The sequence below is a fragment of the Pseudorasbora parva genome, chromosome 16 (genome assembly GCF_024679245.1).
Source record: "Pseudorasbora parva isolate DD20220531a chromosome 16, ASM2467924v1, whole genome shotgun sequence".
NCBI classification, from domain to species: domain Eukaryota; kingdom Metazoa; phylum Chordata; class Actinopteri; order Cypriniformes; family Gobionidae; genus Pseudorasbora; species Pseudorasbora parva.
The window spans coordinates 44,020,234-44,043,309 of NC_090187.1; the positions used below are offsets into that span (position 1 = coordinate 44,020,234).

At 38.6% G+C, this 23,076-nt stretch overlaps 1 protein-coding gene across 2 annotated transcripts in view; it reads right to left on the reverse strand.

Moving 5' to 3' along the window:
- Nucleotides 1-7,145: 7,145 nt before the first annotated feature.
- pkma (pyruvate kinase M1/2a) overlaps nucleotides 7,146-23,076 on the reverse strand; it is a 34,106-nt gene continuing 18,175 nt past the window's right edge. The window contains exons 6-11 of one of the 2 annotated variants that reach the window (XM_067419153.1): nucleotides 22,371-22,641; nucleotides 19,591-19,741; nucleotides 17,309-17,461; nucleotides 12,233-12,399; nucleotides 9,365-9,546; nucleotides 7,146-7,994 (exon numbers count right to left, since the gene is read on the reverse strand). In XM_067419153.1, coding sequence (XP_067275254.1) covers nucleotides 7,888-7,994; nucleotides 9,365-9,546; nucleotides 12,233-12,399; nucleotides 17,309-17,461; nucleotides 19,591-19,741; nucleotides 22,371-22,641 — 1,031 coding nt within the window. In that variant the 3' untranslated portion in view covers nucleotides 7,146-7,887. Of the gene's footprint in view, nucleotides 7,995-9,364; nucleotides 9,547-12,232; nucleotides 12,400-14,171; nucleotides 14,339-17,308; nucleotides 17,462-19,590; nucleotides 19,742-22,370; nucleotides 22,642-23,076 lie in introns of both variants that reach the window. The other variant, XM_067419152.1, reaches the window with a different exon arrangement.

The window sequence follows — 23,076 nt, forward strand, 5'->3', positions numbered from 1 at the left end:
ATCGATCATATATCGTGATTCGTGATATATCGTTACACCCCTGCTCGACTGGAGATGCGCTGTTAAAATGGGAAACTGTTTCTGCAACTATCTTGGGGTGTTCCTCAGGGATTAAGTCTTGGTCTGATGCTGTTTTAATTGTACATGTTTAGGCAATACAATGTTAATCATCACTTGTAAGCTGATGATCTACAACAGTTTTTTTCTTTGGAGTGTGATGGTGGCCATACATATTTTGCCAATAGAGTGCCGAAGTTCTGACGTCACTTTGTAGGCCAAAACGCGGAAGTGAGTTAGCATTTTAGCACTTCCTGTTCCCTCGCTCTAAAGTCTATGGGTTTTTTGAATGGGTTTTTGCTAAATCGCCTGAAATAAGGTCTGTGGTTAACAAAGCCTCTAAATATTTTCATGTTTTGATCTATGACATAAAACACACTAGTTCTAACCTGCTTGTGATTTTTTAATTTATTTAAACTTTGTGTCTTAAAAACGGCGGTTGCTAACAAGTTGCTTAAAGGGACTACATCCTTTGGCCGGGACTTTAGACGCCATCGTGAGAAACAGGAGATCTCACCAGCCCGTTTCATTCACTACTGAATTCTGTAAGTAAATGTTTAATAAAAATAAAAAACTAGCCCGCGTTTCAGCCTCACGTTTTTAGAAGTTTACCTTATAGTTAATATACATAAAGTTATATATTTAGTCCTTTCAAATAGTGGTGTTTCCAAATATTGTTGTACACAGAAATCTGTGATATTACGGTAACCGATCACCAGTTCTTCATTTCTGTGGAGACTGTACTGTTTTGTTTTGTCCCGAGATGGAGCCACAAGTCGTCGAATGAAAGCTGCGCTGTTCTACATGTCCAGATTAAAGCGGTTCTCTCCTCGATATATGATCAATCGTCTGAGGAAAATGACATACGATTGTAAATTGATACGGCTATAGCTTACACCGTTAGTGCTTCTGAGGTGATAAAAACACGTTTTTTTTCTGGCAAATTAGCAAATGATATGCAAACATACAGTCAAACATAATACAGTGAAAGATAATCTTTAAAGTCTATTTGGGGCACGATGATGAGGCATAATAGCCTAATCTTAATCACAAACAAAATAATATTAAGGTTTATATAAACTAACAAAATAATAAACGAATAAATAAAACATTAACAAACGAGAAAACAAATCTCAAAGAGGCACGCATAAACCCAATTAGTTTCTAACATTTTTGGAAAAAACGAATGGGCAATATTTCTCATGATAAAGTGGATTAGTGTTCATCCACAGCGCAGATCATAATGAGCACGTGTTTTTTAAATAAAGTTTGAGGAAGCTTGATGATGACGTAGATCCGCGACTGTGTGCTGTAGTCCGTTTATAGCCCACCGCTAGCATTTGATATCTGACGGCTTTATTTAGGCTTCAAACGGGATACATGTTGGATTCACTTGTAAAGATTATCTTGATAGACAAAACGTGTAACGCCGCATTCACACGGGGCGTAGGCGTTAACGCTTCCCATTTACTTTGAATGGGTGACATCATCCGTTGCCGAACTGAATTGTGGGTTCCGTCGCGGCGCTTCACTCGCGTTGCAAGCGGCAGAAGTTGAAGAATTCTCAACTTTTCAAGCGCCAGCGCAGGCGTCATCCAATCAGATCGCCGTATGCAAATTTCCTACAGCAGACGCTAGCCAATTGCGTTCATTAACTGCTCCGTGAACCATCCAGACCATAGACCGTTATAAATCCAGACGCAGCTCCTTGACCACTACGTGATATTCTTCCCGCTGTCGGCGCTTTTTCAGGATTTAACGTACTTAACAGCTTCGTGCACCTGTGCAGTGCGCTGACAACAACTAAACGGGCAATCGCACTCGCACATACAACCAAATCGGCATCCATTTCGTCTCACAGACTAGCTGTCATAAAAAGGCGCTTTTTTGTGTTGTGTTTTGGTCCAAGCGGCAAGTTAATGTGATTGGCTGTTGTCACTATGACGATCGCGTCAGCACCCAGCTTCAGCCACGCCCTCCGTCAAGCGTTAACGCTTACGCCCCGTGTGAATGCGGCGTAAGGGTCATAACTCTATGTTGAACCAAGCCTGCAGTCTCCCTCTCATTTACTGAAGCTTTCGCGCCTCGATCGCCCCCCGGTGACCGGTCCCAGTATAGCCGCCCCTCTGTGATTTCTAATGGACACGAGGCAAACTAAATAATAAAATTACACTTCAAAAATGTTTCCCCAAAGTTAGTTTATGTCACTGAAGGCAGTTATCATCACGATGATTTCATTTCAGGTGTTCGTTTTAAAAATAAGTTTAGTTTGAGTTAGTTATTTGATGCTATAAAAACGGGTGTGTGACGTCATGATTGACAGCTGAGACTGACGGCTTCTCTGAGTGAAGTCACTGAGGCACTAACGGACTTTTTTCGAAATTTTTGGGAGCAGATTGGAGCTTTAGCTTTAATTTATACATTTCCATAACTGTTTATTTCACACCAACATAATTAATTGTTCTGCATCTGCGAGCGTGTGGGCGGGCTTTTGATATCACGACTGTACTTCCTGCTCTACTTCCTGCGCTCTACTGCGCAACTCCGGTCCCGAAATCGCTACTGCGCAGACTCGGTCCCAAGATGTCCGCGCCGTGCAAGGCTGCCTGAAAGCTTCAAATATGGCAAGCGGAAACGGATGATGTCGAGTCGTCCATATTTTTTTACGGTCTATGTGTTGAACACAGATCTTATTTTTTGCGATTGTCCAAAAGTCTATGGGGAAAATGCATCGGCTTTTGATCGAGGGAACCCATGCGCCGCTAACTTCCGGGTTGGCCTACGAAGTGACGTCATGACTTCGGCACTTTATTTTTATAAGTTCTTGACTGATGTAAAGAGCCGGTTAGCACATTTTGTGCAAACTATGAGGATAAGATGAGATAAGAACGAACAGCTTGGGAATGGCCTGGGGTCCGTTCTTCATATGTGGCTAACTCAGTTAGCTGGATTTAATTGATGATTTGGCTTGATTTCGGACTGTTTGGTTCTTCGATGCTCATCCTGGGGCCTGTACCATGAAGCTGGTTTAGCTGGCTAGCCAAATATGTTTAAGCTTAGTTTGTGGCAATCCTGGGTTTTAGGCGCCATTAAAGTGGCTTAGCTTTTAGCTGTGTTCATCTCCATAGTAACTTGCACTCCACGGCTAATAATCTTCGCTAGGGCAGGTTATGTTCTGGATAAGAGATCTCAAACTGAAATTGGACCAATCAGCTGTGAGTAAAGAGACACACCCCTTTTTCTACTCCACTTAAGGTCACTACATAGCAAATCGTGTTTAAAGAGTAAAGCGTCTGGCTTTTAACACTGCTTATTAATAATAATAATTTTGAATGATTTAGATGTAATTTATGTAAATACCCTTAATCAATACCCTTAATCAATTACACATTTATCATTTTAGTTATTCAATCATTAATAGGTACTTCAAAAATTAATATAAATAACCTTTATAAAAGTCATACAAATAAGCTTTAAAATCAATAAATAAAGCTATAAAGATTACTACATGTGAGCTTAAATGTTCAATTCTCTCAATATATCAACTAAAATAATTTCATAACTTTTACTTGCATTGACATATATTTTTCTTTAAGTTGTCCTCTTTCATAGACAGCTCTTTTCTTTTCGTTGTGTTAGTTTGTTTAAATGCTTAATATATTTCAATCATGTAATATTCTGCAGATGAGATAAATCTCTAGCGAGAAGTGAATCTCAGATCCACAGCCTGTGATTGGCTGTTCACTGCTGATGTCACATCACTGATCCAGATTGTGATTGGCTGTTCACTGCTGATGTCACATCACTGATCCAGATTATGTGATTGGCTGTTCACTGCTGATGTCACATCACATCACTGATCCAGATTGTGATTGGCTGTTCACTGCTGATGTCACATCACTGATCCAGATTGTGATTGGCTGTTCACTGCTGATGTCACATCACTGATCCAGATTGTGATTGGCTGTTCACTGCTGATGTCACATCACATCACTGATCCAGATTGTGATTGGCTGTTCACTGCTGATGTCACATCACTGATCCAGATTGTGATTGGCTGTTCACTGCTGATGTCACATCACTGATCCAGATTGTGATTGGCTGTTCACTGCTGATGTCACAGCTAAACTCCTGAACTCAGGATCAAAGCCTGAGCTGACAGAGAAAGCTGATGATCGGCATCATGGGACCGACAAAGCCTGAATAGATTGGTTTGGTTTTGTCGACTCAACTAATCCTGTAACCCTGAGTTTGTTAATCTACCATCACGGTACAGGCCCCTGGACTTGATGTCATAGCAACATTTGATCCGTAAGCTCAAACCTGCCCTAGAATTTATTTCATGGAAACCGGATTAGATCACCTCTTGAGGTGATGCTGAAAATCTGTCCCAGCCACTGCTACTTTATCACAAGGTTTCATTACCGAACCAGACGGGTAATAATAATTTAAATAATAATGTAAATATTAAATAATATTATAATGTTGTGTAAAAGGTGCATATAATACTATAGACACTAGGGCTGTTTCGAATGCCATTTTTTGAGGTGGCAATCAATATCGAATATTCGAAGCTTCGGTGGGTGGGGCTAAATATATAATAATAGTGTCGGTTTGCATTTGTATCATCTTTCACGACTTCACGTTTCACTCTTCGGCATCGTAAATGTGTTGCGGCAGACCCAGTGGAGTGCAGTGTTGCATTTGGTGCAATATGATCAGGTGGCACACATTCTTTAAATATTAATAAACATTTAATAATCTTTTAAATAGAACAGTTTCCGGTACGCATTACACGAGCAGGTTTATGCTCCGAAAACGGACAGTGCACAAGTGATACAAAACACAAAGTCTGTTGAGAGCAAGAACTTTAATAAGGTAATAACGAACCTTTCTTTAAAACAAATGAATCCCAAAACAGAAATTAAATTAGTAACACACAGTGATTTCAACAAACTGTAATAAATAAAGAACACGGTAGCATGCTTATAAACAGCTGAATAAGAATAAATGAATTGTTTTTAAAATGACACAAAATGTAATATCTATTACAATTAGTTTTATTCTATATAAGGGATTTATTTCGTCTTATTCTGACTTTTTGTTAATTTAAATCTTTAAAATGTGCGATGCTTTTATTGAAAGCATGTTACGGTGTTATTTTTTATTTAGAATTATTATTTCAAGCATGAGTGAGTGAGTCTGCTACGGAAGTCAAGTGTTGAAAAAAAAGAAGAAGAATATTCGAATCTCAAAACTGAAAATCGAATGCCACCTCACCGAACGAATATTCGGTTATTCTAGTACAGCCCTAATAGACACAGTCACTTGATTGAGAGGTTTATTTGTGAGGGAATAATTACTTTATAATTTTATTGGCGTCTTACACACATGCTGCAACGTTACTCTGAGCCGTGCATTAATATGAGCGATGACGGATATTATGGGATGGCTTGATGCAGAGAACTTGATCTTGACTCTTAAGAAACTTTAATAAATGCTGCCATGTAACAAATCTGCTTCAAATTGACCTAAAAATTACATTAATTACCAATTACAACAATGAAAAAAAAAAAATTGTGAAGGGTGTACAAATACTATATAATCATGAATAAAAACAGTGCACATTTATTTGATCTAACTTACGTTGGTTTGGACATTTGGCCGTTTCCTTGTAAAGGTCCAGAAATGCGATCTGTTTGTTCATGTTAGTTCAGTGCATTAACTAATTTAAACAACTTTTGATTTGAATAATGTATTAAAGTAATATTAAGATTAATAAATGCTGTAGAAGTGCAGTTTATTATTAATTCATGTTTACTATTGAAACCTTATTGTGTTACACTTGATATCTGTAAATGGATTTCAACGTTTCACATTTCTGATATCAATAATTACACTGTAAAAAATTATTTAGAAAAGTTACCTGGTTGCCTTAAAATTTTGAGTTCATTGAAATTAAAATTGAGTTAATACAACGCACATTTTTTGAGATTCGACAACCTTTATTAAAATATTATTAAAAGATTTTCTAAGCATATTGGGTAATTGTGTGTGTTTTATTTCTGATGATTTATCAATTTTTTTATGTGGTTCAGATACAATAATATTTTGAGTTTCTATTTATTAAACAAATTTACTTCATTGTATCAACTCAAAGTTTTAATTTCAATAAACTCACAATTTTAAGGCAACCAGGTAACTTACTCTTTTAAGTTAAACCAACAAAAAACAACCTACATTTTTTACAGCGTAGGAGTAATTTCCCATATCTAAATCACATTCATATCAGAAATGAACATTTATTGATGTCAAGAACAGACATATGCACTAGTATCCACACAATTGTTAATATCAAATTATATTTACTAGTAAGAAGTGTACACTTTATTTTAAGGTGTCAGTTACAGTGTAATTATATATTTAAGTACTGAGAAATATTAATCAACTACATGTACTTACTGTAGGGTTATGGTAGGACCGGAGCACAAAACCATCATAATCTCACGGGTATATCTGTGGCAATAGCCAACGAAACATTGTATGGGTCAAAATGATCAATTTCTCTTTTATGCTAAAAATCATTAGGATATTAAGATCACGTTACAGAAAGATATTTTGTAAATGTCCTACTGTAAAGATAAAAAAAAAAAATAGTAGTAATATGCATTGTAAGGACTTCATTTGGAAAACTTTAAAGGAGATTTTCTCAATATTACGATTTATTTGCAGCCTCAGATCCTCAAATATTGAAACCATACATTAGTGGAAAGATTATTTATTCAGAGTAAGATAAAAAAAAGTTTAGCAGTCCAGTAAAATAAAGTGTTACCATATTGTATTTCTGGTATGGGAAATTGGAATTTCAACTAGTAAGAAATTTCTTGATAATCTGAATGGCAACCCAAAAAAAGCAGTGCTTTTCCACCTTAATATGTCCGGTGGCATTAGTCTTACCCAGCTTCTTTCTTTAGGACGGCTCATGTCTTTTTGGGTCAGTTACATAAAGCAGATTGATCTTTAAAAGACAATGTCATATAGTGGCTGTTCATGCCCCAGATATCAGACACGTAATAATAAAACGGTAGTCCAGACAGGTGCTCGTCTCCTTTATTAAATCAGTCTGGAGTAATACAACACTTCAGATGATACTATAGTTTACTCTTACAGTTATAAGTACATCTTGCACCCTAGCGACACAAAGCAGGTTGATCTAAACACACACACACTCTCACACACACACGCAGGAGCAGCAGAGAGGAAGGACATGACCTGGAGAGATGGCTGGGAATGTGACTGCTCAATCAATATTCATCTCTCGCTCATAACCGTTCTCTTACTCCACACAAATGAAATGAGCCGGGCATCCCAATGTCAACATTTCAAAAAATATATACTGTAGCACGTTGGATGCCTCGTCCCATATATAATGGTCTAGTGCAACACAGAATGTAACAATAGGAGTGATGGTGCAAATAAAGCGCACGCGACAAATAAATCAGGACACAAACTAGAGTTACGCGTTAAAGGAGGTTAGTTAGAGAAAGCTGCGGTTTGTTCGCTCTCCTTCACGACCTGTCTCTGAGCTTCACCAGGCATGCAGACAGACAAGCACACAGACAGCTCTGCTTTGATGTGTGTGAGACAGCTCATGTAACTGAGTGTATGGTCGACACATGTGCCATTGAGACTGGAAAGGAAGAAAAAAAATAGTAGTGAGAACGTCTAAGTGATGATGGTCCACTGGCCTTTGTGGGAGGAGCCAGGCTTCAGGGGTGGGGGAGGAGTGTGTGACGGTCAGCAGAGGAGTGTGTGACGGTCCTGTGGTGCTTATGGCACTGGGACGACACGCATGGTGTTGGTGTAACCGGATCCTGGGCGCCAGCCGGTCAGAACAATGACCACATCTCCGGTCTTGAAGAAACCACGAGCCTTACCTGAGGGAGACGAAAGGGTTTGATATGAACAACAGGGATCACAAGTTAAAGTGTAAAAGGAAAATTAACAGGCTCACACACACAGACTCATTTTTATCCAGTTAGGTTTGTGCAAATACTTTGAGTAATTGTGCTGTGTGTAATTAATCCATGACTAAGACGAGACGACAAAAGTCCTTGTACGATAGCTAACCATATTAACGTGCAATATCGTTGACACCAACACTATTCTAGCAGAACAAATGAGAGGCGGCGTGTGTGTGTGTGTGTGTGTGTGTCAACTGGCTGTCGGAGAGCAGAGCGAGCAGCCGGTGCTATCGGTGTGTCGATACTGCAGAAAATGAGTACTGGAACTATGTGCGCGTCCGGTGTGAGATCCTGAGACGTGGCGCTGAGCTTCAGTCTGGTGTGAGATCCCCTTTAGCCACAATCGGCTTAAAGGGATCCCCTGGTGTTGAGACTTGTATGGCTTAATATAAAATAAATCATGTCTCTTGCTGAAATATATAGCAGAAAACCCATGAAAGATATGTTATATATAAAAAATAAAAATAAAAGCGATTTTATATTTGGACTATGGACGGCACCATTTTGTTTGTGTTCTAGGTTGATGACGTAGAATGGTTGCACTCGGCAATCAGCTGGCGCTACCCGTAGCTATTTTTACCACAACGCAACTCGAAAATTGTACCGGCGTTGTGGTAAAAATAGCTACTGGTAGCGCCAGCTGATTGCCGAGTGCAACCATTCTACGTCACCAACCAAGAACACAAAAAAAATGTCATTGCCCAAGGTCCAATAAATTTTTTTTTTTTAAATAACGTAGATCTTTCATGGGTTTCTACTACATATTTCAGTAGGAGACATCATTTATGTTATATTAGTCATACAAGTCTCAACACCAGGGGATCCCTTTAAGACCGTGCATGTAAACGCACTCAAAGTGTTCTTTTCCTCTCTAGGCAGGTTTTTTTTTTTATTAAAGTGTTCTTTTATATATTTGTGTGATGTTCTGTATTTCTATCACTGCTTTTAACATGTTATGAGAAAACGTTTTACGAATGTTTACCACCACATTACCTTTTATTTAAACCTAAATAAGAAAGCCATTGTCAGTTTATCTGTCCGTAGGCAGGCAGTTTTGGTCGCTTTATTAAAATTTGTTGCTGTGTGCATTAAGTACAGGAAAATAAAAATAGTTTTACCCTCCTGCTGACTAGTGTCGTGCCCTTCCCAACACATTCACACACACAGAGGATTCGACTATAAGGATTTACACATTCGAATCAAAGTTGTTGAATCTCTTTAGTCAGGGACACCTCTACCGCCTTCAGTAACATCGGTTTCTTCTGCAACAACCTGTGTCTTACCAACATCCATGGCAAAATTGACCCGCAGGTCCACATCCTCAGCCCACACGTCATTAGAAGTGTTGTTGTATAATATGGGGAAGATGCCGCGGTACAGATGAGCCTGCCTGGCCGTCTGCTCGTTACGGGTCACGGCTATGATTGGGGCGCGTGGGCGGTACCGGGAGATCAGATGAGCAGACCTGGAATATCAGACAGGAGTGCGTTAATGAAAGTTGGGGAAAGAATGGAGAAAAAATGAAATACACTGATGCAGAATGTTCTGAGGATCCCAGCAGACACTTCCTACTCTTTCAGACATGACACTAACATAACAGTCAAGGACAGACTCGCCTACACTAGCTGACCCAGAGACATGTGACAAAATCAAATTACTGACAGAAAGTTAATACCCTACTCCATTCTGTTCACGTCACGCTCCACACACACACACACACACACACACACACACACACACACACACACAGGAAAACAGTCGAGGAATAAAGATCATTTAAGTCAACATTCCTAGACAAGACATTCTTGAGTCATTCATGCGTTTCTGTTTTTATTTTACATCTGTATAAGATATAATGGTAACACTTTACAATAAGGTTGTATTAGTTAACATTAATGAATGCATTCGTTAACATGAACAACACCTCTGTTCAGCATTAGTTAATCTTTGTTAATGTTAGTTAACAAAAATACAACTGTTGAAATGAACATTAATAAAGATAAATAAATGCTTTATAAGTGCAGTTCATTATTAGTTCATGTTAAATAATTAATCTTATTTTAAAGTGTTACCAATATAACATACAGAAATGCTTTTTCGCTGAAATGGTTGACAACTAATGCATAATGCTAAAAAAAACCTCAAAAGCAGAATGAGGCCTTAAAAATAAAAACAAATGCATGTTACTTTTTTAATTTGGGGGCAGTACTTTATTTTTTAAATGCATGCATTTACTTTTTTTCAGCAAGGACACATTGGGCCCTATTTTAACGATCTGAGCTCACGGCGCAGGCGCTCTTAGGGTGTGTCCGAATCACTTTTGCTAGTGTAACGATGGAAAAACGGTCTGAGCGCTCCGCTCATGGTCCACAAGGGTCGTCCCACGTCTCTTAATGAGTCATGGGTGTGTTTTGGGCATAACGTACAATAAACCAATCAGAGTCTCATCTCGCTTTCCCTTCAGAAGCCAGTCACGCTTACACCATGGATGATTCACTATTTACATCGAGGAATGTATTGCCGAGATCCGTCAAATAATTAGCCCATTTAATTCATCATTACTGCAAATAGGTCATTCTGAGACATGCAATGACTATCCATTATGATAAAAAGGCAGTTATATCTTTTTGTACACTAATATTTTGCATTGTAATCCTTTTATTTATAATATTTAAAAATGTGTGTGTGCGCGCGCTTCACTTCCGGTAAGTCAATACACGTACACGACACCAGATCGTGGATATTGACCTTACCGGAAGTGAAGCGCATTTCAGGCAGTTGGATATAGCGTTGTATTCAGTGTTGGGTGTAATTAGTTACTGTAACTTAATTACTTTTCCCTTGAAAAAGTAAAGAGATTACTCTTACTTTTGGTGTAATTTAATTACAGTTACTTTACAAGTAATTGAGCTAAATACTGTTTATAGACTGTAGAACGATCTTTAATACGATAGTGGAATTGACATTAAAAGTCTAACTTTATATATCCGTCATTTGTAATAAATTGGTAAGTTAATAAGAATAATTGATGAAGTTTTATACTACGTATTTGTGTGAATGAAAAGAGCCGTTTCATATCCATCTTTGAATCGCTTAAAACGTGAGGCTGATATAGGATTTGGAAAGTTATTAGTAATCAGTAATTAAATACTTTTTGGAGAGAGTAATTTGCACAGTAATATAATTACACTATTGAAGATGTAATTAGTAACTAGTAATTCATAACTTTTTTAGAGTAACTTACCCAACACTGGTTGTATTTGAGGTAAAAAATTATATAAATACGGCTCGATTTCTCACACAAACTGATCGGCTCGTGTCTTAAGACATCAGTGTGTTGTCATGAGCAGCAGGGCTCTTTGTGCATGTTGTCTAAGCATGTTTTTTTTTGCTCTCATAGAATTGTTACCCATTCACATTAGTGTTGTCAAAATTAACCTCAATACTGAAATGTTAAAAATGTGACTTCACGTGACTCGATCGCTGTTGAGGTGGAATCGTAAACACTGATTGGTCATTGTGCTCACGCACTCCTCAGATGTGCCTGTGATTGGCTACAATAATCAACACACGACAGCTGTTTGAAAGAACACTGAAGTGTTTAAGTGTTTGAAAGCACAAGCAAGCGTCAGCCAGCGGACCGGTGATAGACACCTGCATTCAAACGCTCTGTGTTTATCTGTGCAAGCGCTCTGAGAAAAGCGTCATTGATGTTTTTTTACAACATGTTTGTGAAGCGCTGATCGTAGTAGCCAATCACAGACCTATTTGATGAGCGCGTGAGCACAATGACCAGTCAGAGGTGTTTACGATTCCGCTCAACAGCGCTCAAAGAGTCACATTTTTAACATTTCAGTATCGATTTGGTATCGAGGTCGATACTTTTGACAACACTAATTCACATCATTATATGACCTACAAACAGCAACTGAAGAAACAAACACACCTACATGTTGAATACACTGGGGGTCAGCAGATAAACATCACATTTTCATTTTTGGGTGAAATATTCCTTTAATGACCCCAACATTTTTAATAGTCATACATATATATATATATACACACACATACATACACAAGCGCGCGCATTATGTCCCAGGCCTTGTCTCACCTGTTCCAAGCTGAACTCACCTCATGCCCTCCCTTCTTACCTGCCAGTCTTGGTGAGCACAATAATGGCGCTGGCGCAGCATTTGAAGGAAGACTCGACAGCGCCAACAGCTACAGCATCTAAAGGATCACGTGTCAGAAGGCAGGAGCGCCTCAGCTCATCGAACAGCTGCCGGTGGAACATGGCCGCCTCTGCCTCACGGGCAATCTGACAGCGCCGCCCGGTGGAGGGAGGGGGAAGGACGAGTTATACACAATCATACTGACAACCACTCAGACAGAGAGACACACGGACTGGAGAATATTTATGCTTGTCCTGTACTATTCCATTATTTTGTCATTTAAATAAATTAAAGGTAGGGGTAAGTGTTATTTCAAAACTGTTTTAGAAAACGGACTCGGGCCGAGTCCAATAACAAACTTCAGCAGGTACAAACTTCAAACTTCTGCCAATCAGCAGGTAAAAAGGCGTGTCTAATTATGACGGCGAGAAGAGAGCGCTCAGTGCACGGCATTATTCAAAACACACGACACATTAGCCGAAAACTAATATATGCTGCTTTCGCTTGACTATGCTCGTGTCATGCTTGCCTGTTTGTCCATTTGCGATTGTATTGTCTCACTTCAGCGATGATAAAGACCCGTTCATTTCCACACCGTATGGAGCGTCTTCTCATCACTGTGCGCTTCAAGCATCAGCTCATACAATGTGTCTGACAGGTAAGATACTATACTCCTAATAAATGTTTGTTTCCTCTTTTCATGATCTATATAACCCATCCGGTCATAATTGTCATATGTCGTTAGTTAGACTCTCGTGCTCGTGTACTATCGAGTTTGTCATGAGACCGGTTTGTGTTTGTGATAGGTGTGACTTTTTCATTGAATATTCAACCTGGATAAGTAGGTCTGTGTTACTTATCCAGGTTGAATATTTAATGAAAAAGTCCCTGCGTCCCAATTTGCATACTATCCATACTAAATAGTATTCGAAAATAGAATTAGTATGTCCCAAATCGTAGTATGTTGAAAAGAGTATTCCAAAGATTCCCGGATGGTTTACTATTTCCGGTCTGAAATTGAAGTGCGGATCGATGTGGACTCTAACAGCTGATATTACCCACAACCCATTGCAAGTTGGACGAGGATTTGATTAGAACTACAAACGATTAGATTGTAGCGTTAAAAAAAAACTACAAACATGACGGATGTGCGAGTCAGACAGTGGTTTAGATAAAGGTGTTTAAGTGATCAATTATCAGTATTTAACCTGACAAAAATATATTTATTCAGTGTTGTCCACATTATATTTCACCTGCAGCAGCATTGTGAACTTTTTTAATGACACGTTTGGCCGTTAACTTTTAAATGCATCATTATATTTAAACTGCAAACACATGAGGGTCTCTGCATTAAAGACACACGACTGGCAAATCAACGAGCGGCTACATTTCTCTCCGATACGGTAGGAGATTAAACTGAATGTGGAGGATTTGAACTGTGACGAATCTGATGATGATTGACAGGGGTGACGGGATGCATGAAACCAAGCGAGTCCGTTAAAGATGACAAAGTAGTCCCGAAGCTTGCATACTTTTCTGCTACACACTCAAAAGTATCTACTTTTTCTTCACAAAGAGTACATACTTTAAGGACAAGGACCCAGCAAGAGATTCTGCCATAGTCGTGGCCTGGGTTACGTATGTGTGTGGCGGAGCTATCAAAATAGGGCCGAGACCCTTTTGGGTGTAGGGGCGTGTTTGTTTTGGTGTTTTGAATTATCAACAACATTTACCAGAAAGCCCTTACCCCACCTTTAATATGATAATAGCAATCCCTAACAGATGGACATCATTAACATTGACCGTGCCATGTGTCTCTCATTTCTCTCTCTCATTCAGTCCTCTCCTGTCCCTGCTCTTCCTACTCCCTGACTGTGCCGAGCTGGATTTCCTCATTACTTCCAATGCCGCCGCCTACCTGCCGGACCCAGTGAGGACTATAAACGCAGAGGCCAGGATTTTAAAGGAGGCCTCCACTGCGCCAATGGCGATGGCCTCTGCGGGGTCGGTGGAGTGGCCCAAACAGCGCCGCAGGTCCTCAAACACCTGCCGATGGAACATGGCCGCCTCTGCTTCACGAGCGATCTGATGCAGCCAGCGCATGATACGAGAGGTATGAGAGATACACACATAAATGAGAAGAGGGTGAAGAAGAGAGCAAGAGGAGGGAAAAAGGAAATTAATGCAGGTGTTAGTTCAGAAGGAAAGGTTAGTACAAAAAACAAAATGAATATTAGAACACATCCACACTCTCTCACAGTAAATTATTATATCAATTACAGTGAAACCACCACCATTAACTCATGAATATTATTTGAACTATGGACATTAAAGGGTTAGTTCACCCAAAAATGAAATTTATGTCAAATGACAATGTCATTTCACACCCGTAATTCCTCATTGATCTGAATCATGAATCAATTCGCTGATTCATAACCGTTTGAATCTTTATTTGAGGATTGAACACAAACGCGGAAGAGAAGCCAATGCTGAATAAAGTCGTAGTTTTTGTTATTTTTGGACCCAAATGTATTTTGGATGCTTCAAGAGACTCTAATTAACCCACTGATGTCTCATATGGACTACTGTGATGATGTTTTTATTCCCTTTCTGGACATGGACAGTATAGTGTGCATACACTTGCATACGCTCTCGGACTAAATATAAAATATCTTAAACTGTGTGTGAAGATGAACGGAGGTCTTACGGGTGGGGAGCGACATTAGGGAAAGTCATTAATGACATGAATTTTAATTTTTGGGTGACCCTTTAAATAAAACAATGACCGGTGTAAGACTGAAACTGAATTGTGATGAAGAAAACATGCAAAAGAAGTGGTTAGTAGAACATGACTTCCACATGCAAGTCAAAAAGAAGAAGAAAAGTTGAGCACATGACAGGAAATCATGCTGGTTTTTCAGAAAGCTTTGAACTCGCTCTCCAAAAAAAAAAAAAAGTTTATAGGTTTGTTAAAGGCCGCATTTCCAACTTCAGGATGGCTGGGCAAACATGTGACTGCTAAACTCAAACATGCAAACCTTGAGCACAAATGCAGAACATGAATAGGTTTAACAAGCTGATCAAGAACCGGCGGAGAAAGTGTCTTAAGAAGGCTGTTGTCTGCAACTGACCCTGACACAACTGAGACAAACACAAGTGAAGGCAAAACACATGCATATGAGAGAATGGAAGCAATGAGGGATGCTGTGGCATTAAAGAAATATTACGGGTTAAAAACAAAACAGTGGGGTCTGAGAGTACACAAGTTCTTGAAAACAATATTTCTAGAGCCCCTTTCACACTGCACGTCGGACCCGCAATATTCCCGGAAAATTGCCGGGTCTCCTTCTGTGTGAAAGCAACCACGTCCCGGCATTGATTACCGAATTCGACCCGGGTCGGGGACCTAGTAACATTGCGGGATTCGATCCGGGACGAGCGCTGTGTGAACAAAAGCCGAAACTAATGCCGCAACGTGTGTGTAGTTATCGTGCGACTCCTAGAGCTTGTGTTTTCAATAATACAACCCTGAAGAGCTCGTCGTGTTTTAAACGCAGAGAGTGTTCGGATACAAAAGAAACTAAAATTAAACAAGCAGAAATGAGCGCAAACTGGACACAAGTCGAGACCACGGAGCTCCTTACTATCCGCGCTGAAGCGGAGATCGCTCGCCATTATACGTCACATCCGGATGTCACGCGTCAACTCGACCCGGGACCGTTACGGGTTGTGTGTGAAAGCGCACATATTACGGTATTTCGCTGGCAGTGTGAATGGACCAAATCTATCACATGAATCTTTACAGTGACCCGTCTAAATAAAAGTCTGTTTAACGTGACAGAAATATTACTATTGTATAACTACAACTACCATTATTTTTAACAGTAAACCTCTGTTGTCCAGCCAACAAAAATTAAATATAAATTTATTTAATTTTTATTTAGGGTTTATTTAAATATAGTTTTATAAATAAATTTGTTTTATGCCTTCATTTGATTACCAGAAAAACAACAATTTCTGAAATAAAAAAAAAACATTTCATAGGGCCCTATTATTGTAAACTAATTTGTTTTATTAATTAGACATGTTTTTGATTAAAACATTCAAATAAAATCCAAAAAAAGGAATTTTGAAAGAAATAAAACAGAATTTGGGGAAAAATTTAAATAAGTACCAAAGTGTGTGTTACTGAGCTTAAATGCTCAAATACACACATTATATCAAAACGCCCGTCTTGGCGAGTATTCAGTTGAAGAAAATCACACTCTGCTCTTGACTATAACTTTTGTAACTATTGTAAGCATTAATCAGGATTTAATATTTACAATGAACACTATCCAGCTGTTGATAAAATTGATTTATTTGTTCTTTTAAAAAATTCTCTTGTTTTAATTGAAGATTTTTGTTTAAATGGCACCATATTAACCTACAAATCAGTGTTTACAACAGAAATGCATCAAACTTTTCTTTAAAAACAAAATAAATTTCCTATTATCACCGTTAAGCATTTTAAAGGAGTCTGTGTTGTGAAAAGCATATATAAATGAAGGTGACTTGACATGTTCTTATTTTATCACGGTCTTTTTACTTCTTTTTTTTTTAATGAAAATAAAATGTTGCATTTCAAAAAAGTAGATTTGTTTGTATATGCTGTCAATTATATTTCTTTTAAAGAAAATCGGAATTGGCAGAATTTACAGATAAATTGGAAATGGGAATCGGCCAAGAAAATTGCAAATCGTTGAATCTCTATTTTTGACACTTCAATGTCATGCTCCTGATATAACTTACAATAGATTTATGGAATAATTCATAAGTGCTTTAACAACACACACTTTAAATGTCCAACAGACCTCCACTGTAAGTGTTTTACTGTACACACATTTTACTTTTTAGAGATCGACAGCATGCCGTCCATAAATTGCATTTAACCCGTAAAATTCCTTTTAATTAGTATTTTTTAGATGAGAAGTTATGCATTAATAAAACTTGAGGTACTAAAATGTTAAGCTGTCTAACAGTGTTAGTGAGCGTGTCAGTAGGGGGCGCTCTCACCATGTGTTGTGTGCGCACGGCCTCCAGAGGATAGTCTCCCTTTGCAGTCTCTCCACTCAGCATGATGCAGTCGGCTCCATCCAGAACCGCATTGGCCACATCGCTGCCCTCGGCACGTGTAGGACGAGGCTTCTTGATCATGCTCTCCAACATCTGGAAACACATGAGACTTGAGAATACACTGCCTGTAGTAATGGTTCGATATTTAAAAGAAAATTTACTTTACTTGAGCTATAGACCCCTTTCACATTTCCGGGTTTCTTAGAGCGGAAGTCGTCATATTTTTGCGTCCCTATTTCGTCCCCAATAAACGCAACAATAGTGATTTCACAACTTTCAAAAAGAGGGCAAAAAAATGTGAGATTGATAACAGCAGTGAAAAGAGAGAAAATGTTAAGTTGTTTGTTGTAATTTGATACAAAAGTAATATAATACAAACTATTAAGCTGTTGATACACAGGACAACTTTGAGCAAAGTTGCCGGGAAATGTTGGTGAAAGATGTTTCTGTGGGCTTTTTCCCGTTGGGAAAGGGGAACAAATATCTCTTTGTATATCTAGATAGAAATGTGTTGCCCATTCTCAATAGGAAAGTGCCCACAGCAACATCTTTCAGCAACATTGCTCAAAAAGTTGCCCTTTGTATCAGCTTTAGTGTTATAAATGCACATACAATTTGTATAAAATTAAAATACAAAAAACGTTGCAGGATTTACGATATTGATGACCGTTAAAACCATAGACTGTAAAAAAATATGGCCGTAGTGTCCGTGACGTCAACCATAGGATTCTGATAAGCCGTTCTGAAGCGTAAAGTAGAGTCGAGCTGGGCGTCGCCATTAGATGTCGACCGATAGTAGATTTTACTGATACCGATAGCTAGGTTGGACCTCGCTTGCCGATAACCGATTAATCGACCGATATATTATTAAAATATAATAATAATACATAAAATAACAGGTAAAAAAACCAGTGCTGAACTTTATTACAAGAAATTAAAAAAGCACTGAACCATGAAAATGTCAGGTAACAGACTGCAAATCCCCTTTGTTAACAATGATGTATTTATTTAGCTAACTTACATGAACTAAATGCATTATGTAATATACATTTTCCAGCATGTATTAATATTCGATCAATGCAATTCTACCTTAATCATTCATGTTCATAGTGCATAAAAAAAGGTTAACAGATAAAAACTAACAATGAATAATACTTCTACAGCATTTATTAACCTTAATGTTACAAATTGAATAATATTGTATTATATTAAGTGTTATCATTTCATATAAATCCAAACAGTTCGCTTTTTTAGAACACAACGGTTTTCTTATCAAAATAACAACATATGTATTGACGTCTAATGCGTTTATATTTCTGTTGGATGAATGAGAATTTTTTTTTGATTTGAGAAACTGTATCAGTTACATCGTTTTAATTCCTGAGGTAACCGTCGCTGCTAATCCTGTCAGCCTCGACGACAAAGTACATATACTGCTGTTCTTCCCCTGCTAAAGCATCTAGTCAACAAATCAATTACTTTATAATGATTTGGCAACATGTACTGAAGTGTTCTGTATTCATACCATTTTTCTGTTGGTGTTTTAAACGCGCAACAGGTGTGTCAGCGCTCTGTGCAGCGTGTGCTGTGAAGCGCGCAGCCTCAAGTGTTAATGTAAACAATCAGTGATAGTTTTTCATTTGGCCTCTAGAGGCCGCTCTCGCGCTATATAATGCCAGCAGACCCTTCTCAGAGATCTCGTAGGCTACGGTGTAATGACAGCAGCCTTCTCAGCCGCTCCCGCAACGGATGCAAACATGAAAAACTATCGGTATTGATTTTTGCCGATAGCCGATTGTTCCACCAATCAGCTATCGGTGCCGATTAATCGGCAAATCCGATGAATGGGTCGACCTCTAGTAGCCATCTTGCGAGTGCATTGCGTCACTCCCAGATAACGAGCAAAGAGGCGGGATGTGGGCGGAGCTTAGGTGACGCAATGACTATAAACGGTGGATAAATGGCTATCCACCTGTCACTCAAAGTAACCATGCCCTTAATTATGCAGAATTTTCAGGCTTTGTATAACGTAAAAGAATGAGTTATAAAAAAATTCACCCCCCTCATAGTTGTCATGAAGGGCAAAATTTGACGTATAGACGTAAACCACAATTAGATCTCAAGAGAGATCGCGGGAGGAGGCGCTTGGTTAAAACGCATCATCACAGGCTGTGAAAAGGGTCCATTATTACTAATATTAGGCGTATTGGAATATCACAGACCTGTGTCGCACAGATGATCGGCTTTCCCGCCTTGTTGCAGCGACCAATCATCATCTTCTGAGCCAGAAACACTTTTTCCGTGGGGATTTCAATACCCAGGTCACCACGAGCAACCATGATGCCGTCGCTGGCCTCCATGATCTCATCAAACCTGGCAAATAAAGGGGAGACATTTAAATCATACTTAACATCTTGCATATTGAGTACGGTAGGAGTGACCCCGAATAGTCCAAGATTCGATGCGCGGAGCCGGATTGAACCACCGATCTCACGGTCAAATCTTTGCGGGTGTTATGAAACGAGGATCAGACCATTTTGGCAATATGGGGGTGCTCAATATTTTAAAGATGTGGTGCTGAGCTTCAGGCCCCGTCCACACGAAGCCAGCTCTTTCCTAATCCGATCTTTTTTTCCCCTCGTTTCAAGAAATATCTGCATCCACACGAGATTACAAAAACTGACTAAAAACGATGTAGTTTGCATGCCAGGCCAGTGTGTGGCGTTGTAATTCTGCCACAAATACACTAAAAACGGAGAAGAAGAGTTGTGGCTAGAAGGGGTAAAGCAGTGGTCAGAGGTGAGGCAAAATCTCACGATAAAATAAATACATTTGCTACTTAACAGATGTGTTTTTATTAATGCCTACACCTACCCCAACCCAAAACATACCTTTACAATAATGCAGATACGGTAATAAATGACGCGATATTGATGTGCGCATACCCCGCTTTGGGACCCGGTTTCAAAAAATATCGTATTCATGCTTCCAAAACGCCGGATCCGTGTGGACGAAACGCTGATACGGTACAAAATGTATACGTATACAGCTAAACGCGTCTCCGTGTGGACGGGGCTTCAGTCTGGTCTGAGACCCCCTTTAGGCACAATCGCTTAAGAACGTGCATGTAACCATGTACTTAATGTTCTTTTCCTCTCTACACAGGTATTTTTTTTAGGTTCATTTATCAAAATGTTCTTTTATATATTTGTGTGATGTTCTGTATTTCGATCACGGCTTTAACATGTTATGAGAGAACGTTTTATGAATTTACCACATTACCTTTTATTTAAACCTAAATAAGAAAGCCATTGTCAGTTCATCTGTCCGTAGGCAGGCAGTTTTGGTCGCTTTATTAAAAGTTGTTGCTGTGTGCAGTGAGTAAAGGAAAATAAAAATAGTTTTACCCTCCTGCTGACTAGTGTCGTGCCACTCCCAACACATCCACACACACAGAGGATTTGACTATCGGTCGACCATAGAAATATTCAACAATTCTGATTCGAATGTGTAAATCCAGAGTATGTACAGCAATCCTTAAGTTAAATTTACTACTTTTTAATACCTTTTTTACTACCTTGAGAATATTTTTTAAAACCATCACGACACTGAATTGCAAGTGTTAATCAGCGACCTTTCTATTATTTACACAGATTTTGACATACAAAAAAGAATAGATTTAGAATCGACAGCAGGAGGAAATCTGTTAAGTTATCATTCAGACACAGAAAAATAGATCTCAACATTCACAAAGGTTGGTTAAGGAGAAGAATTACTGCATACACATTTGATTTCAGTTAATAATTGGCAATTCAATTATTTAGTGGTTTTTTTTCCAACAACAAAACCTGAGCCAAATTTTACATTTCTATAACTGTGATAAGTTGTTGAATTTAACAAAAGACTAAAAACTAATGCTATCAATCGATTAAAAACATTAACTAGATTAATCACATTTTTTTCTGTGATTAATCACAATAAAAAAATACATGTTTTTGTACGTTTTTAATATTCACAGTTAATCAAATTAATGTAGAAACAACATAAAGACAGTATATTTTAAATACTTGTTTAAATGGCATCTTTTTATGAATGAAGGCCAGTATTACTGATATTACTACAGCTACTGATTTTTTTTTTTTTTTTTTACAATTATTATTAAGCTTCAAAAATATAAAAGTTTTTAATTTAAGTAAACTTAAAACAATGCTAACATAAACCCATAATAAATGTCATGTTTACTCCTGCCCTTCCTGTCTTAACAGTTAGGAAATATACAGAAATTTAATAAAGTTATCAAAGTTATATGCAGTCTGCACTGCATAAACTATAAATTAAATAGTTAATCCTTATTAAAGCTAAAAAAGTTATTTAGTCAAGAGCAGCGAGTCATTTTCTCTGTTCCCTTTGTTCTTTAACTTTACTGACAGGAAGCTTTATTGGCTGCTGTCCCTTTAAGAGCAGACACACACGCGGATCTCACTGTTTACATACTGTCTGTGGATCGCGCCTGATTCTCTCACAACTCTTTTTGTTCATTTTAGACTTTATATAAATCATTTAAGATTGCTCTTATGAGGATAGTCGTTGAAGATATGTCTTTAGAAGCAAGTCTAAAATAAACCGTAAGCCAGCCCCTTCTGTTGAGCGCGCTGTGTTCTGAGATGATGCCGAACGACCGCTGAATATGACGTCAGCATCAAACAGACGTTGAGACGGAGACGAAAGATCTTTGATTATGTGCCCAGATATGCTAAAGCCCATATTTAAACGAACTAACGCGAACGCAGATAGAATTTCAATCAGAATAGGACACCTGATAGTCTGGAAAAATAATACCTAATTTGGAAAAAAATAATACCTATGAGACCACATTTAACCCTTTTAATGGCCTTAAATTTGACAATTTTGATTTATCACTTTTTAATACTTTTTAAAACCCCGCGGACACCATGAAATCCTTAGTCTGGGACACCACTGGAGTAGGGTTTAATCCACTCACTTGCGCACACCCTCGTGGTTTTCCAGCTTGCTGATGATCTTGATGTTTTTGCCCTTCTCTCCGAGCACTTTACGGACCGCATGCACATCGGCTGCCTTGCGGATAAAGGAGGCAAAGACCATGTCGACTCCCATCTCTACTCCGAACAGCAGGTCATTGATGTCTTTGTCTGACACGGCAGGAAGGTCGACTGCGGCCCCCGGAAGATTGACACCCTTCTTACTTCCCAGAGTTCCTCCATTTTCAATTTCACATATCAGATAGTCCGAGCCTGTGCGAGCAAAAGAGAGAGATATCATTCATAAAGCCCTTCCAGTGTCTACACTAGAGGTTAGTTCACCCAAAAATGAAAATCCGGTCATTAATTACTTACCTGCATGTCATACGACACCCATAGGATCTTGAATTAAGATATTTTAGTTGAAATCCGATGGCTCAGAAAGGCTTTAAGTGACCAATGTCATTTCCTCTCTCAAGACCCATAAAGGCACTAAAGACGTCGTTACAAAGCCCATCTCACTACAGCGGCTCTACAATCATTTATGAAGAGATGGGAATAGTTTGTGCGCAAAAAAATAACGTCTTAGTGATGGGCCGATTTCAAAACAAAGCTTCGAACCGTTAAAAATCTGTGAATCGATTCATGATTCGGATTAGCAAAGTCACGTGATTTCAGCAGTTTGACGTATGGCTTCATAAATGATTG